The sequence below is a fragment of the Oncorhynchus mykiss genome, chromosome 16, assembly GCF_013265735.2.
Source record: "Oncorhynchus mykiss isolate Arlee chromosome 16, USDA_OmykA_1.1, whole genome shotgun sequence".
Classification (NCBI taxonomy): domain Eukaryota; kingdom Metazoa; phylum Chordata; class Actinopteri; order Salmoniformes; family Salmonidae; genus Oncorhynchus; species Oncorhynchus mykiss.
Window position 1 is genome coordinate 5,349,765 of NC_048580.1, and position 13,638 is coordinate 5,363,402.

Below are 13,638 nucleotides of genomic sequence, written 5' to 3' on the forward strand. Positions count from 1 at the left end.
TAGCCTAGTGGTTAGAGTGTAGGGACGGCAGGTAGCCTAGTGGTTAGAGTGTAGGGACGGCAGGTTGTCTAGTGGTTAGAGTGTAGGGACGGCAGGTAGTCTAGTGGTTAGAGTGTAGGGACGGCAGGTTGTCTAGTGGTTAGAGTGTAGGGGCGGTAGGTAGCCTAGTGGTTAGAGTGTAGGGGCGGCAGGTAGCCTAGTGGTAAGAGTGTAGGGACGGCAGGTAGCCTAGTGGTTAGAGTGTAGGGACGGCAGGTAGCCTAGTGGTTAGAGTGTAGGGGCGGCAGGTAGCCTAGTGGTTAGAGTGTAGGGGCGGCAGGTAGCCTAGTGGTTAGAGTGTAGGGGCGGCAGGTAGCCTAGTGGTTAGAGTGTAGGGGCGGCAGGTAGCCTAGTGGTTAGAGTGTAGGGGCGGCAGGTAGCCTAGTGGTTAGAGTGTAGGGGCGGCAGGTAGCCTAGTGGTTAGAGTGTAGGGGCGGCAGGTAGCCTAGTGGTTAGAGTGTAGGGGCAGCAGGTAGCCTAGTGGTTAGAGTGTAGGGGCGGCAGGTAGCCTAGTGGTTAGAGTGTAGGGGCGGCAGGTAGCCTAGTGGTTAGAGTGTAGGAACGGCAGGTAGCCTAGTGGTTAGAGTGTAGGGACTGCAGGTAGCCTAGTGGTTAGGGTGTAGGGACGGCAGGTTGTCTAGTGGTTAGAGTGTAGGGACGGCAGGTAGCCTATTGGTTAGAGTGTAGGGGCGGCAGGTAGCCTAGTGGTTAGAGTGTAGGGACGGCAGGTTGTCTAGTGGTTAGAGTGTAGGGACGGCAGGTTGTCTAGTGGTTAGAGTGTAGGACTAGTAACCGAAAAGTTGCAAGTTCGAATCCCCGAGCTGACAAGGTAAAATGTTTTGTTGTTTTGTCCTTGATCAAGACAGTTAACCCCACTGTTCCTAGGCCGTCATTGAAAATAAGAATTTGTTCTTAACTGACTTGCCGAGTTAAAATAATTTATAAATAAAGTTAATAAATAAATATATAAATGTTAATATAGATAATAAATAAAGAGGCGGAGAATCAGAGTGAAGAGAGCGGAACTGGCCAGGCAGAGACTGCAACGACGGTTCGTCTCTCCAGTGCCATGCTGTTCACCTTCGCAACCCTGGGCCAGACTACACTCAATCACAGGACCTACGGAAGAGATGAGTCTTCAGTAAAGACTTAAAGGTGGAAACCGAGTCTCACGTGGATAGGCAGACCATTACATAAAAATTGAGCTCTATAGGAGAAAGCCCCTTAGAAATTCTAGGTACAATAAGGAGTCCTGCGTCTTGTGGGTAGGTATGTACGGCAGGACCAAATTGGAGAGATAGGTAGATAGTCCATGTAATTCTTTGTAGGTTAGCAGTAAGTAAAACCTTGACATCAGCCCTAGCCTTAACAGGAAGCCAGTGTAGAGAGGCTAGCACTGGAGTAATATGATAAAAAAATGTTGGTTCTAGTCAGGATTCTAGCAGCCGTGTTTAGCACTAACTAAAGTTTATTTAGTGTTTTCTCCGGGTAGCCGGAGAGTAGAGCATTGCAGTAGTCTAATCTAGAAGTGACAAAAGCATGGGTTAGCTTTTCTGAATCATTTTTGGACAAAAGGTTTCTGTTTTTTGCAATCTAATGAAGATGGAAAAAAAGCTGCCCTTGAAATATTATTGATAAGTTCGTCAAAAGAGAGATCAGGGTCCAGAGTAACGCAGAGGTCCTTCACAGTTTTATTTGAGAATGTACAGCCATCCAGATTAATTGTCAGATTCAACAGAAGATCTCTTTGTTTTTTGGGACCTAGAACAAGCATCTCTGTTTTGTCCGAGTTTAAAAGTAAAACATTTTCCACCATCCACTTCCTTATATCTGAAACACAGGCTTCCAGGGTAGGCAATTTGGGGGTTTCAACATGTGCAGCTGTGTGTCGTCCGCATAGCAGTGAAAGTTGACATTGTGTTTCCGAATGACATCACCAAGAGGTAGAATGTATAGTGAAAACAATAGTGGTCCTAGAACAGAACCTTGAGGAACGCCGAAACTTACAATTGCATTTGTCAGAGGACAAACCATCCACAGAGACAAACTGATATCTTACCCACAGATAACATCTAAACCAGGCAAGAACATGTCCGTGTAGGCCAGTTAGGGTTTCCAATCTCTCCAAAAGAATGTGGTGATTGATTGTGTCAATAGAGGCACTAAGGTCTAGGAGCACGAGGACAGATGCAGGGCCTCGGTCTGACGCCATTAAAAGGTAATTTACCACCTTCTCAGTGCTATGATGGGGTCTAAAACCAGACTGAAGCATTTCCTATACATTATTTGTCTTCAGAAAGGGAGTGAGATGCTGCGCAACAGATTTTTCAAAACATTTTTTGAGAGTAATGGGAGATTCGATATAAGGTCAAGGTTTGGCTTTTTCAGGTAAGGCTTTATTACTGCCACTTTTATTGAGTTTGGTACACATCCGGAGGATAGAGATCCGTTTATTATGTTCAACATAGAAGGGCCAAGCACAGGAAGTAGCTCTTTCAGTAGTTTAGTTGGAATAGGAGAATGCTCCTTTTTAGTTAGCTTTTCAACAGTATCAAAAATACATTTTGGATTGTTTTTTATTTCCTCAAATAGGTTGGAAAAGTAGAGCAGCAGTGGTGAGGGCTCTACGATATTGCACGGTACTTCCCAAGCTAGCCATTTCCGTTCCAATTTTCTGGAAGCTTGCCTCAGGTCTCTGGTATCTTCTGTATACCAGGGAGCTAATTTCTTGTGACCAAAGTGTTACACAAGGTTACATTTAGATCCCCAGTTAGGTGGTTTGTACTCCGATGTCCTTGGTAAGGCATTTGCAGCCGTGTGCAAACATTGCTTCACTCACACGCGTTCAGTGCATCGAATGGGATTGGAGTCGACGGAAAATAAACATGTTACCAAATATAACAATGTCCATTTCATAAGTATTCTAATAAAGTGTGTACAAAAAAAACGTATTAAAACACGTCTGTAAAACCACAATGAGGACATGACCTATCAAGTAAATTTTCATAAATCGTTGGGTACAGTGCAATAAAAAACGTCGTCAGAGTAGGCTGAAGTGGTGGCGTTAGTTCATGTACGGAATTTCATTATTAACACCTTTTGGTTAATAATGTCTGGTGGGTGAAAAATCCCAAAACATTTTGCTCATTTATATCACCTTTCTGATATCTTGACTTTCTCTTCCGTCACAAAATCTAAAGTTTAGAAATGTCATGTTGTTGGTCATTAAAGTGTACTGCGACTGGATTATTCCTGTCGTTTCTCCTGATTGGACTTTGATGTTCACGAATTCTCTGTTTGAGAGAACGAGAGGTTTTACTTACATAACACAGCCCACCTGGGCATTTAATCATGTAGATAACATGGGTGGAGGTGAACGGAATGTCATTTATTTCCTGTATGTGGGTGGCAGAAATATCCTCACTTCATCATATTGTTGCACTGTGCGCAGACTGCATTTACAGCTACCATTCGGAAGAGGGCGGTAACGAGCCTGGCTCATTTTTCTTTTGTGTCTGGCAGGTGACATGGACCAATTTGTCACGTAAATTGCGACATCTCCTACGTGATGGGTTAATAAATTCAGCTGGTAAAACTGGGTCGGATGATACATGCCAGTGTTTCGTGACATCATCTCCCACTTTGCGCGAGTTCAAAGTATTTTTTGATGGTGAACATGTTGTGTGTGTGTTTTTTTAACTCGTGTTTTCCCTAGTGCTGAATGAATAGCTTCATCCACATATTGCGGAGCCTCTTGGAAATCTATTGCGCATCTCTGCTACTTCTTCTAGTAAGTCCTCTGTGGAGTGGTATACGCGCAGTCTGAAAAACTGTCTTGGAAGTCCTCTTTTTAATGGCTCGGGAGTATTTCTGTCCGTTTATTTTCTGTACAGAGTTGTAAACGGGGTTCCATTTAATTTCTCAATTTACATATCGAGTTAATGAAAACGTTTCGTGTCACATTCAATTGTGAATTTGAGATTAGGGTCAATGTCATTGGGTAATGTCATAAAATCGTCAATATATCAGTTCAGGATTTTATTCAATAATGGATTTTCATTGTTAACAAAAACATTCTTCAAGTTGACCCATATTAAGGTTAGCATAACTTGAAGAAAATGTGGAACCCATCAATGTTCTTTATATATGTTAAAACATATTTAGACAGCTCTAGAATGAAGTCCGTTGGTGGGCATTTGTTAGTATCTCGGTCTCTCAAATAGTATCTCCATCCAATTTTAGCTAGTTAACCACCGGAGGACAACAACATGCAACAATTCAAGTTGGTTTTCACCCACTTGTCCTTGGTGCGCCAGGACCATTCACGGTTGAGTTCGTGTCAATTACCTTGTACCAGTGCACATCGGCTCGATACTGCATGTATATATAGCCAAACTATCATTGCTCATTGTGCATATATCCCTTATGTTAAATGTGTTGTTGTTTTTTCGTTTTTTCCCCCCATTGTGATCTGCATTGCTGGGAAAGGCCCGTAAAGTAAGCGTTTCACTGTTAATCTACACCTGTTGTTAATTAATGGAGCGTGTGACAATTAAAATGTGATTTCATTGGTCATTATGTGTTTTATTCAGTTCAAAGTTGATGTTGGTATCTTAGAAATTAATATCCAAAGGTACCTCAAGACTTTCCCACAAGACGGCCTTTGCGGGACAGGGTGTATGTATAGTCGTGGAGTGCTCTCTTTCCTTGTCTCCTAGTGCTCTCTTTCCTTGTCTCCTGCGCTAAGGTGAACGGGAAAACTAGATAGGAAATATCAACTCCCAAGCAGCATATACTCCCAACGCGTTGTTGTTTTCGCCCATCCTGTATTTAACACACCAGTACTTGTGAAGGTGAGGAGACGAGGAGAAGAAACTAGTCTAGAGTTAGAGACTATTGAGACGCCCTCTGCCACGGTCAAGTTCAGGTGAGCTGACGGTAGGTTCTGCGTTTGATTCAGTTCGGGTTTTCTACGGTTAGGTGTGTTTTTAAAGAGGGCTGTTGAACATATGACAGAAAACGCTGCGACGTGATCAGTGCATTTTAAAATAGTTTTTTAACTGCTTTGTAGTACAGAAAAAAAGGTATATTTAAAATTGTAGAGAGAATTTAAAAAAAACATCGGACATTCTTAAACTCTTACATAAGTTATTTCGTCATGGACGAGGCAATGGCGATTATTTTGATATCCATTGTGATGTTTTTGGGATGTTTTCTATTAGGTTCGATTCCACTTTTGATCAAACTTTCTGAGGTAAGTAATTTAATTCTCAACATATCTCCTTCCGTTTCTCCTCCTTCTGTAGCTTCCACTGTACTTCCTCCTGAGGTCTCTTCTCCCGATGCCAATCCATCCCCCATTCAATATTAAAATATATCAATAATGTATCAGTATCTTACAAAAAGATTGTGATTGCTACATTTTGTTATCTTAACTATTAAATAATCAAATGTATTTGTCACATACACATGATTAGCAAATGCTTGTGCTTCTAGTTCCAACCGTGCAGTAATATCCAACGAGTAATCTAACCTAACAATTTCACAACAACTACTTTATACACACAAGTGTAAAGGAATCAATAAGAATATGTACATGAAGATATATGAATGAGTGATGGTACAGAACGGCATAGGCAAGATGCAGTAGATGGTATAGAGGACAGTATATACATATGAGATGAGTAATGTAGGGTATGAGAACATTATATAAAGTGGCTAGTGATACATTTATTACATCAAGATGGCAAGTCATGAATAGGCTGCCGACTGGATTCTCTAACCAGTTTGAATGTATGACTTAATAAAGTTATATTGATGCGTAATATAACAGTCTGTTATTATATTGACACATTAATTCTCCCTCCTGGAACAAACAACAGTTGGTCAGTGTGTTTGTAAAATTGTGTGTGTGTGTGTGTGTGTGTGTGTGTCCCTTTCTCTCCCAACAGAAAAGGCTGCAGTTTGTCAGTATTTTTGGGGCAGGCCTGCTCTGTGGTACTGCTCTAGCTATCATCCTCCCAGAGGGGGTGGAACTACTGGAAGAGTCATGGAGAGGTGAGGGGTACCAGACATAATGGGCTTTGGGGAGCAACAGCCCAGGGTACTAACTTATCAAGACATCAGCGACAGCTGGAGCAACAACTCACTGTTAGGCTAGATTCCTGTTGTTGAGTTTGTATGGGCGCATAGTCCCTCGAAGGCAGCTATACTCCTGCTAAGGGTTATCTTGCCAACTGTTCATTATCTATGCAAATGTATTTATTATGGACCTTTTGGGGCGGCAGGGTAGCCTAGTGGTTAGAGCGTTGAACCGAAAGGTTGCTAGATCAAATCCCCGACCTGACAAGGTAAAAATCTGTCATTCTGCCCCTGAACAAGGCAGAGTTAAACCCACTGTTTCCTAGGCCGTCATTTTAAATAAGATTATGTTCTTAACTGACTTGCCTAGTTAAAGATAAAGATTAAATAAAATACATCTAAAATGTAAAGGAAAGCGTTTTAGTAGTCCATCTCTCGCTCTATAATTCATGTCTTTTTACAAGCACCTCGCCGTCAAACGAAGCCCTACGAAGGCAGGGCTTGACGCGTGAGTCAGCGGCTGTGTCCGGGGTGTTGGGTTGGCTGTGGTGTGAAACCAGATACTTTTTTTATTTCTTTATAAAATAATTCCGTCCCGTCATCCCTCGGCTGATACTACTACTGTTCAAAACAGACTCTGGGGAAAGTTCTGGTATGACGAGTCAAAATTCATACCACCATTCATTAACAAAATGTTTACAAAAAAAAGACTATGAGGCTGACGCAACATATCAGATTGTTTAGCTTAATATGTTGACGGATGTATTTCTTCATATTATTAACTGAACAATGCGCACATGGATGAAGGCTATTTGTAGGTCTACATGCAATTAGTTGGAAAACACCCTTCTCAAATTTCACCACACACAGACACGCACACACAGACACGCGCACACACACACACACACACACAGAGACGCCCACACAGAGACACGCACACACAGACACACACACACAGAGACGCACACACAGAGACAAACGCACACAGAGACACACACACACACAGAGACACACACACAGAGAGAGAGACACACAGAGACACACACACAGACAGACACACACACACACACACACACACACAGAGAGAGACACACACACACACACAGAGACACACACACACACACACACACACAGAGAGAGACACACACACACACAGACACACACAGAGACACACACAACAGCGGTTTCATGTGCCAGATACACTGTATAGAAACCACTAGAATGGTCCATACAGGAAAAAAAAAACATAAATTCCACATGTGAAGTGTTCCTAAAGCACATGTTTTTATGTGATCTAATGTGAAGTTTATGTGATCACATGTGGCTTTTCTGTTTGGGGGGGGGGGGGGGGGGGGGGACTAATCTTAATATTATGAGTAGGATGATGCCTTTGGCTGCTGGACAATAAAATACAGTTGATTTGAAAACCAATAGAACATGATTAAAATGCTGGTTTCCATGTCATTAAGTGGTTAAATGATAATTCCCTCAACATTTTTATGGCTAGGTTTGACTAGGCTTGACTAGACTAGGCTTGGCTCGGCATTGCTAGGTTTGACTCGGCATGGCTAGGCTTGGCTAGGTTTGACTAGGCTTGGCTAGGTTTGACTAGTTTTGACTAGGCTAGGTTTGACTAGGCTAGGTTTGACTAGGCTTCGCTAGGCTAGGTTTGACTAGGCTATGTTTGACTGGGCTAGGTTTGGCTAGGTTTGACTAGACTAGGTTTGACTAGGCTTGGCTAGGTTTGGCTTGGCTAGGCTAGGCTTGGCTAGGTTTGTCACGGTTAGGCTTGGCTAGGTTTGACTAGGTTAGGCTTGGCTAGGGTTGACTAGATTAGGCTTGGCTAGGTTTGACTAGATTAGGCTTGGCTAGGTTTGACTAGGCTAGGCTTGGCTAGTTTTGACTAGGCTAGGCTTGGCTAGTTTTGACTAGGCTAGGCTTGGCTAGTTTTGACTAGGCTAGGTTTGACTAGGCTAGGCTAGGTTTGACTAGGTTTGACTAGGCTTGGCTAGGCTAGGCTAGGTTTTACTAGCCTAGGTTTGGCTAGGCTACATTTGACTAGCCTAGGTTTGACTAGACTTGGCTACTTTGAAAAAAGGTAAGACATGCTTCATAAAATGATATAAAAACGGTTTTAACCAATAAAGTTGATGGTTAAATAGTTTCAAAATTGTGAGCGCCTCCAATCAGATTCAAGATGGGTGATGTGTCCTTCTCTCTCTGATCTTGGGACCATTTGATCTGAACGAACCGTGTCTCCAGTATGTCGACAGAATCACTCCTTTAGACGTTAATGTTGATCGTCCTTCATTATATTTGTAAAAACATAACTGTTTTTTTTTAGCCTATATTTATGTTATTAAAAGTCTCAATAAAGTTTGGCTACGTTTTCTGGAGACCTCCTTATGTCAGTATTGGTTTGGATATGAGGCTGTAGCCAATATGTATATCACCTACACTTTGACAATTGAAATCTACACTGAGTGTATAAGACATTTAGGAACACCTTCCTAATATTAAGTTGCCCCTTCATTCTTTAGCCCGTCTCCTCCCCTTCATCTACACTGATTAAAGTGGATTTAACAGAGTGACATCGATAAGGGATGAAAGCTTTCACCTGGATTTACCTGGTCAGTCTGTGTCATGGAAAGAGCAGGTGTTCCTAATGTTTTGTATTTGTTCCTAATGTTGTTTTTTTAACTTGTCCTGCACAAGAGGACAAGCTTTAATGTCGAGCCCTGAAAGGGCCTCGAATGAAGGGCATTTCAGGATAAATCAGCCATTGAAATGAAAATCACCTTGGAGACCTAATTTATGCCTCTATTTAGCCAAGCATGTGTAGCAGATGTGAAATCCCTACATAGGCTCCTTGGTTATAGCTCAGCTCGGGCAGTCAGGGAAAGAAGATACACTGTTGTTACATCATCAACAACATTTCCAAGCTATTCACACAATGAGTCTATGGATTGGTACTGTAGAATCTAGATACACCGCGGAAAAGCTTTCGGGTTGAGGATGAGTGCACCTGTTTGATAAAAGTCAGTGTTTTAAGAAAACATTCCTCTCCGTATTCTCTCCCCAGTGTCCTCCTGCTCTGTGGCCCCAGTAGCAGCCAATGAGAATGCCAGTGACGGTGGGGTCGGAGGTCAGCTCCAGGAGATGGGCCCCTCCTCTAAAGGTCTCCCAGCACGGTTCTTCATCGGGGTCTCCCTGGTTCTAGGGTTCATCCTCATGTTCCTGGTGGATCAGATCAGTAGCTACTGCTCCGTACATGGTCAGTTATGCTCCGGGGTGAAGACCTCTATTAGCATTAACCTGTCCTATTGAAAACACACTGTGAAGATGCTAACTTCCCTAGCGTTAATTGGGCTAGTGTCATTAGACTCATTGAAAACCTCCTCAGGGGGTGACATTTCCCCTATGCACAGATCTAGGTACAGCTTCCTCTCGCCAATAATACCTTAACCATTAGTGGGAAAATGCTAAACTGATCCAAAATCAGAATTATAGACTTTCTTAGGTTTGTGGTGACCAAAAGTAATCTGCTATATAGAAAATAAGGAAGGTCTGCACTCAGGAATTGTCTTAAATAAATAGGAAAATGTTCTCCCATTTTTTTTCAGGACAAGTTACTTCGTATAACATTATTCTCTAACCCGGTCCCAGATCTGTTTGTGCTGTGTTGCATGGTAATTGTTTGGCATGACAATGACCATACAAGTTGGCGAGACTGATCTGGAAGCACCAGGCTATACGTTCTCCACATCTTCTCCTTGTTTCACTCATCTCCAAACCTCCTAGGACTCTAAACATCTTCAAACCTCACCAAACCTCTCCACCAAAACCTCTCTAAACATCTTCAGACCTCACCAAACCTTCTTATCAAACCTGTCCAAACTTCCTCTCCAAACCATCTCTTCAAACCATCTCTCCAAATTCTCCTCTCTAAACCTCCTCTCCAAACCTCTTCAGACTTCCTATCCTAACCTCCCCTTCAAACCTCCTCTCCAAACCTCCCATTCAAACCTCCTCTCCAAACCTCTTCAGACTTCCTATCCTAACCTCTCCTCCAAACCTCCCCTTCAAACCTCCTCTCTTAACCTCCCCTTCAAACCTCCTCTCCAAACCTCCCCTTCAAACCTCCTCTCTAAACCTCCTCTCCAAACCTCTTCAGACTTCCTATCCTAACCTCCCCTCCAAACCTCCCCTCCAAACCTCCCCTCCAAACCTCCTCTCCAAACCTCCCCTTCAAACCTCTCCAAACCTCCTCTCCAAACCTCTTCAGACTTCCTAACCTCCCCTCCAAACCTCCCCTTCAAACCTCTCCTCCAAACTCCCCTTCAAACCTCCTCTCCAAACCTTCTCTCCAAACATTTGTCTTTGTGCTAGCATTCGGCAAGTCCACAAAACTGTTGCTAACAGTTGGTTGATTGTGTTGTCATTCTAGATCAACGTACCGGAACATCCAACAGGACCACTATCACAGCTACAGTAGGAATGGTCATCCATGCTGCTGGTAGGGAACACACACACACACACACACACACACACACACACACACACACACACACACACGATAAGTTCATACGTGACTAAAGTTTCTTAAATCAGTTTTGAGGTTGTTGTTGGGTCCAAAAGAGATGAAAGGCTTCATTGCCTCTGGGTTGTGCTGTTCACTAATCTGTATCATTTTACAAGCCAGGGAAATCCACAACTCAGAAGTCTTTGAGCCGATCTTAACTTCCTCTTGTGAAGCATACTGTGCTCTCTTAATGCTCAGAGACTTTGACATCTTAAAAAATGGCTTTACAAAGTGTCTACTCATAGTGTCTTATGGACTGTAGGTCTCCTCATAGTGTCTACTCATAGTGTCTAATGGACTGTAGGTATACTCATAGTGTCTAATGGACTGTAGGTCTACTCATAGTGTCTAATGGACTGTAGGTCTACTCATAGTGTCTAATGGACTGTAGGTCTACTCATAGTGTCTAATGGACTGTAGGTCTACTCATAGTGTCTAATGGACTGTAGGTATACTCATAGTGTCTAATTGACTGTATGTCTACTCATAGTGTCTAATGGACTGTAGGTCTACTCATAGTGTCTAATAGACTGTAGGTCTACTCATAGTGTCTAATGGACTGTAGGTCTACTCATAGTGTCTAATGGACTGTAGGTCTACTCATAGTGTCTAATAGACTGTAGGTCTACTCATAGTGTCTAATGGACTGTAGGTCTACTCATAGTGTCTAATTGACTGTAGGTCTACTCATAGTGTCTAATGGACTGTAGGTCTACTCATAGTGTCTAATGGACTGTAGGTCTACTCATAGTGTCTAATTGACTGTAGGTCTACTCATAGTGTCTAATGGACTGTAGGTCTACTCATAGTGTCTAATGGACTGTAGGTCTACTCATAGTGTCTAATAGACTGTAGGTCTACTCATAGTGTCTAATGGACATACATTATACATGTTGTATTGTAGTGGTGGTATTATACATGTTGTATTGTAGTGGTGGTGGTATTATACATGTTGTATTGTAGTGGTGGTAGTATACATGTTGTATTGTAGTGGTGGTATTATACATGTTGTATTGTAGTGGTGGTATTATACATGTTGTATTGTAGTGGTGGTATTATACATGTTGTATTGTAGAGGTGGTGTTATACATGTTGTATTGTAGTGGTGGTATTATACATGTTGTATTGTAGTGGTGGTATTATACATGTTGTATTGTAGTGGTGGTATTATACATGTTGTATTGTAGTGGTGGTATTATACATGTTGTATTGTAGAGGTGGTGTTATACATGTTGTATTGTAGTGGTGGTATTATACATGTTGTATTGTAGTGGTGGTATTATACATGTTGTATTATAGTGGTGGTATTATACATGTTGTATTGTAGTGGTGGTATTATACATGTTGTATTGTAGTGGTGGTATTATACATGTTGTATTGTAGTGGTGGTATTATTCATGTTGTATTGTAGTGGTGGTATTATACATGTTGTATTGTAGTGGTGGTATTATACATGTTGTATTGTAGTGGTGGTGGTATTATACATGTTGTATTGTAGTGGTGGTATTATACATGTTGTATTGTAGTGGTGGTATTATACATGTTGTATTGTAGTGGTGGTGGTATTATACATGTTGTATTGTAGTGGTGGTATTATACATGTTGTATTGTAGTGGTGGTATTATACATGTTGTATTGTAGTGGTGGTATTATACATGTTGTATTGTAGTGGTGGTATTATACATGTTGTATTGTAGTGGTGGTATTATTCATGTTGTATTGTAGTGGTGGTGTTATACATGTTGTATTGTAGTGGTGGTATTATACATGTTGTATTGTAGTGGTGGTGGTATTATACATGTTGTATTGTAGTGGTGGTATTATACATGTTGTATTGTAGTGGTGGTATTATACATGTTGTATTGTAGTGGTGGTATTATACATGTTGTATTGTAGTGGTGGTATTATACATGTTGTATTGTAGTGGTGGTATTATACATGTTGTATTGTAGTGGTGGTATTATACATGTTGTATTGTAGTGGTGGTATTGTACATGTTGTATTGTAGTGGTGGTATTATACATGTTGTATTGTAGTGGTGGTATTATACATGTTGTATTGTAGTGGTGGTATTATACATGTTGTATTGTAGTGGTGGTATTATACATGTTGTATTGTAGAGGTGGTGTTATACATGTTGTATTGTAGTGGTGGTATTATACATGTTGTATTGTAGTGGTGGTATTATACATGTTGTATTGTAGTGGTGGTATTATACATGTTGTATTGTAGTGGTGGTATTATTCATGTTGTATTGTAGTGGTGGTATTATACATGTTGTATTGTAGTGGTGGTATTGTACATGTTGTATTGTAGTGGTGGTATTATACATGTTGTATTGTAGTGGTGGTGTTATACATGTTGTATTGTAGTGGTGGTATTATACATGTTGTATTGTAGTGGTGGTGGTATTATACATGTTGTATTGTAGTGGTGGTATTATACATGTTGTATTGTAGTGGTGGTATTATACATGTTGTATTGTAGTGGTGGTATTATACATGTTGTATTGTAGTGGTGGTATTATACATGTTGTATTGTAGTGGTGGTATTATACATGTTGTATTGTAGTGGTGGTATTATACATGTTGTATTGTAGTGGTGGTATTGTACATGTTGTATTGTAGTGGTGGTGGTATTATACATGTTGTATTGTAGTGGTGGTATTATACATGTTGTATTGTAGTGGTGGTATTGTACATGTTGTATTGTAGTGGTGGTATTATACATGTTGTATTGTAGTGGTGGTGGTATTATACATGTTGTATTGTAGATATGTAGTGGTGGTATTATACATGTTGTATTGTAGATATGTAGTGGTGGTGGTATTATACATGTTGTATTGTAGATATGTAGTGGTGGTGGTATTATACATGTTGTATTGTAGATATGTAGTGGTGGTATTATACATGTTGTATTGTAGTGGTGGTATTATT

The 13,638-nt window shown here is 41.1% G+C and overlaps 1 protein-coding gene across 1 annotated transcript in view; it reads left to right on the forward strand.

The window, feature by feature from the left end:
- Positions 1-1,786: 1,786 nt before the first annotated feature.
- LOC110492803 (zinc transporter ZIP9-like) overlaps positions 1,787-13,638 on the forward strand; it is a 38,474-nt gene continuing 26,622 nt past the window's right edge. The window contains exons 1-4 of the mRNA XM_036946009.1: positions 1,787-5,293; positions 5,991-6,096; positions 9,203-9,394; positions 10,568-10,636. Coding sequence (XP_036801904.1) covers positions 5,198-5,293; positions 5,991-6,096; positions 9,203-9,394; positions 10,568-10,636 — 463 coding nt within the window. The 5' untranslated portion in view covers positions 1,787-5,197. The remainder of the gene's footprint in view (positions 5,294-5,990; positions 6,097-9,202; positions 9,395-10,567; positions 10,637-13,638) is intronic.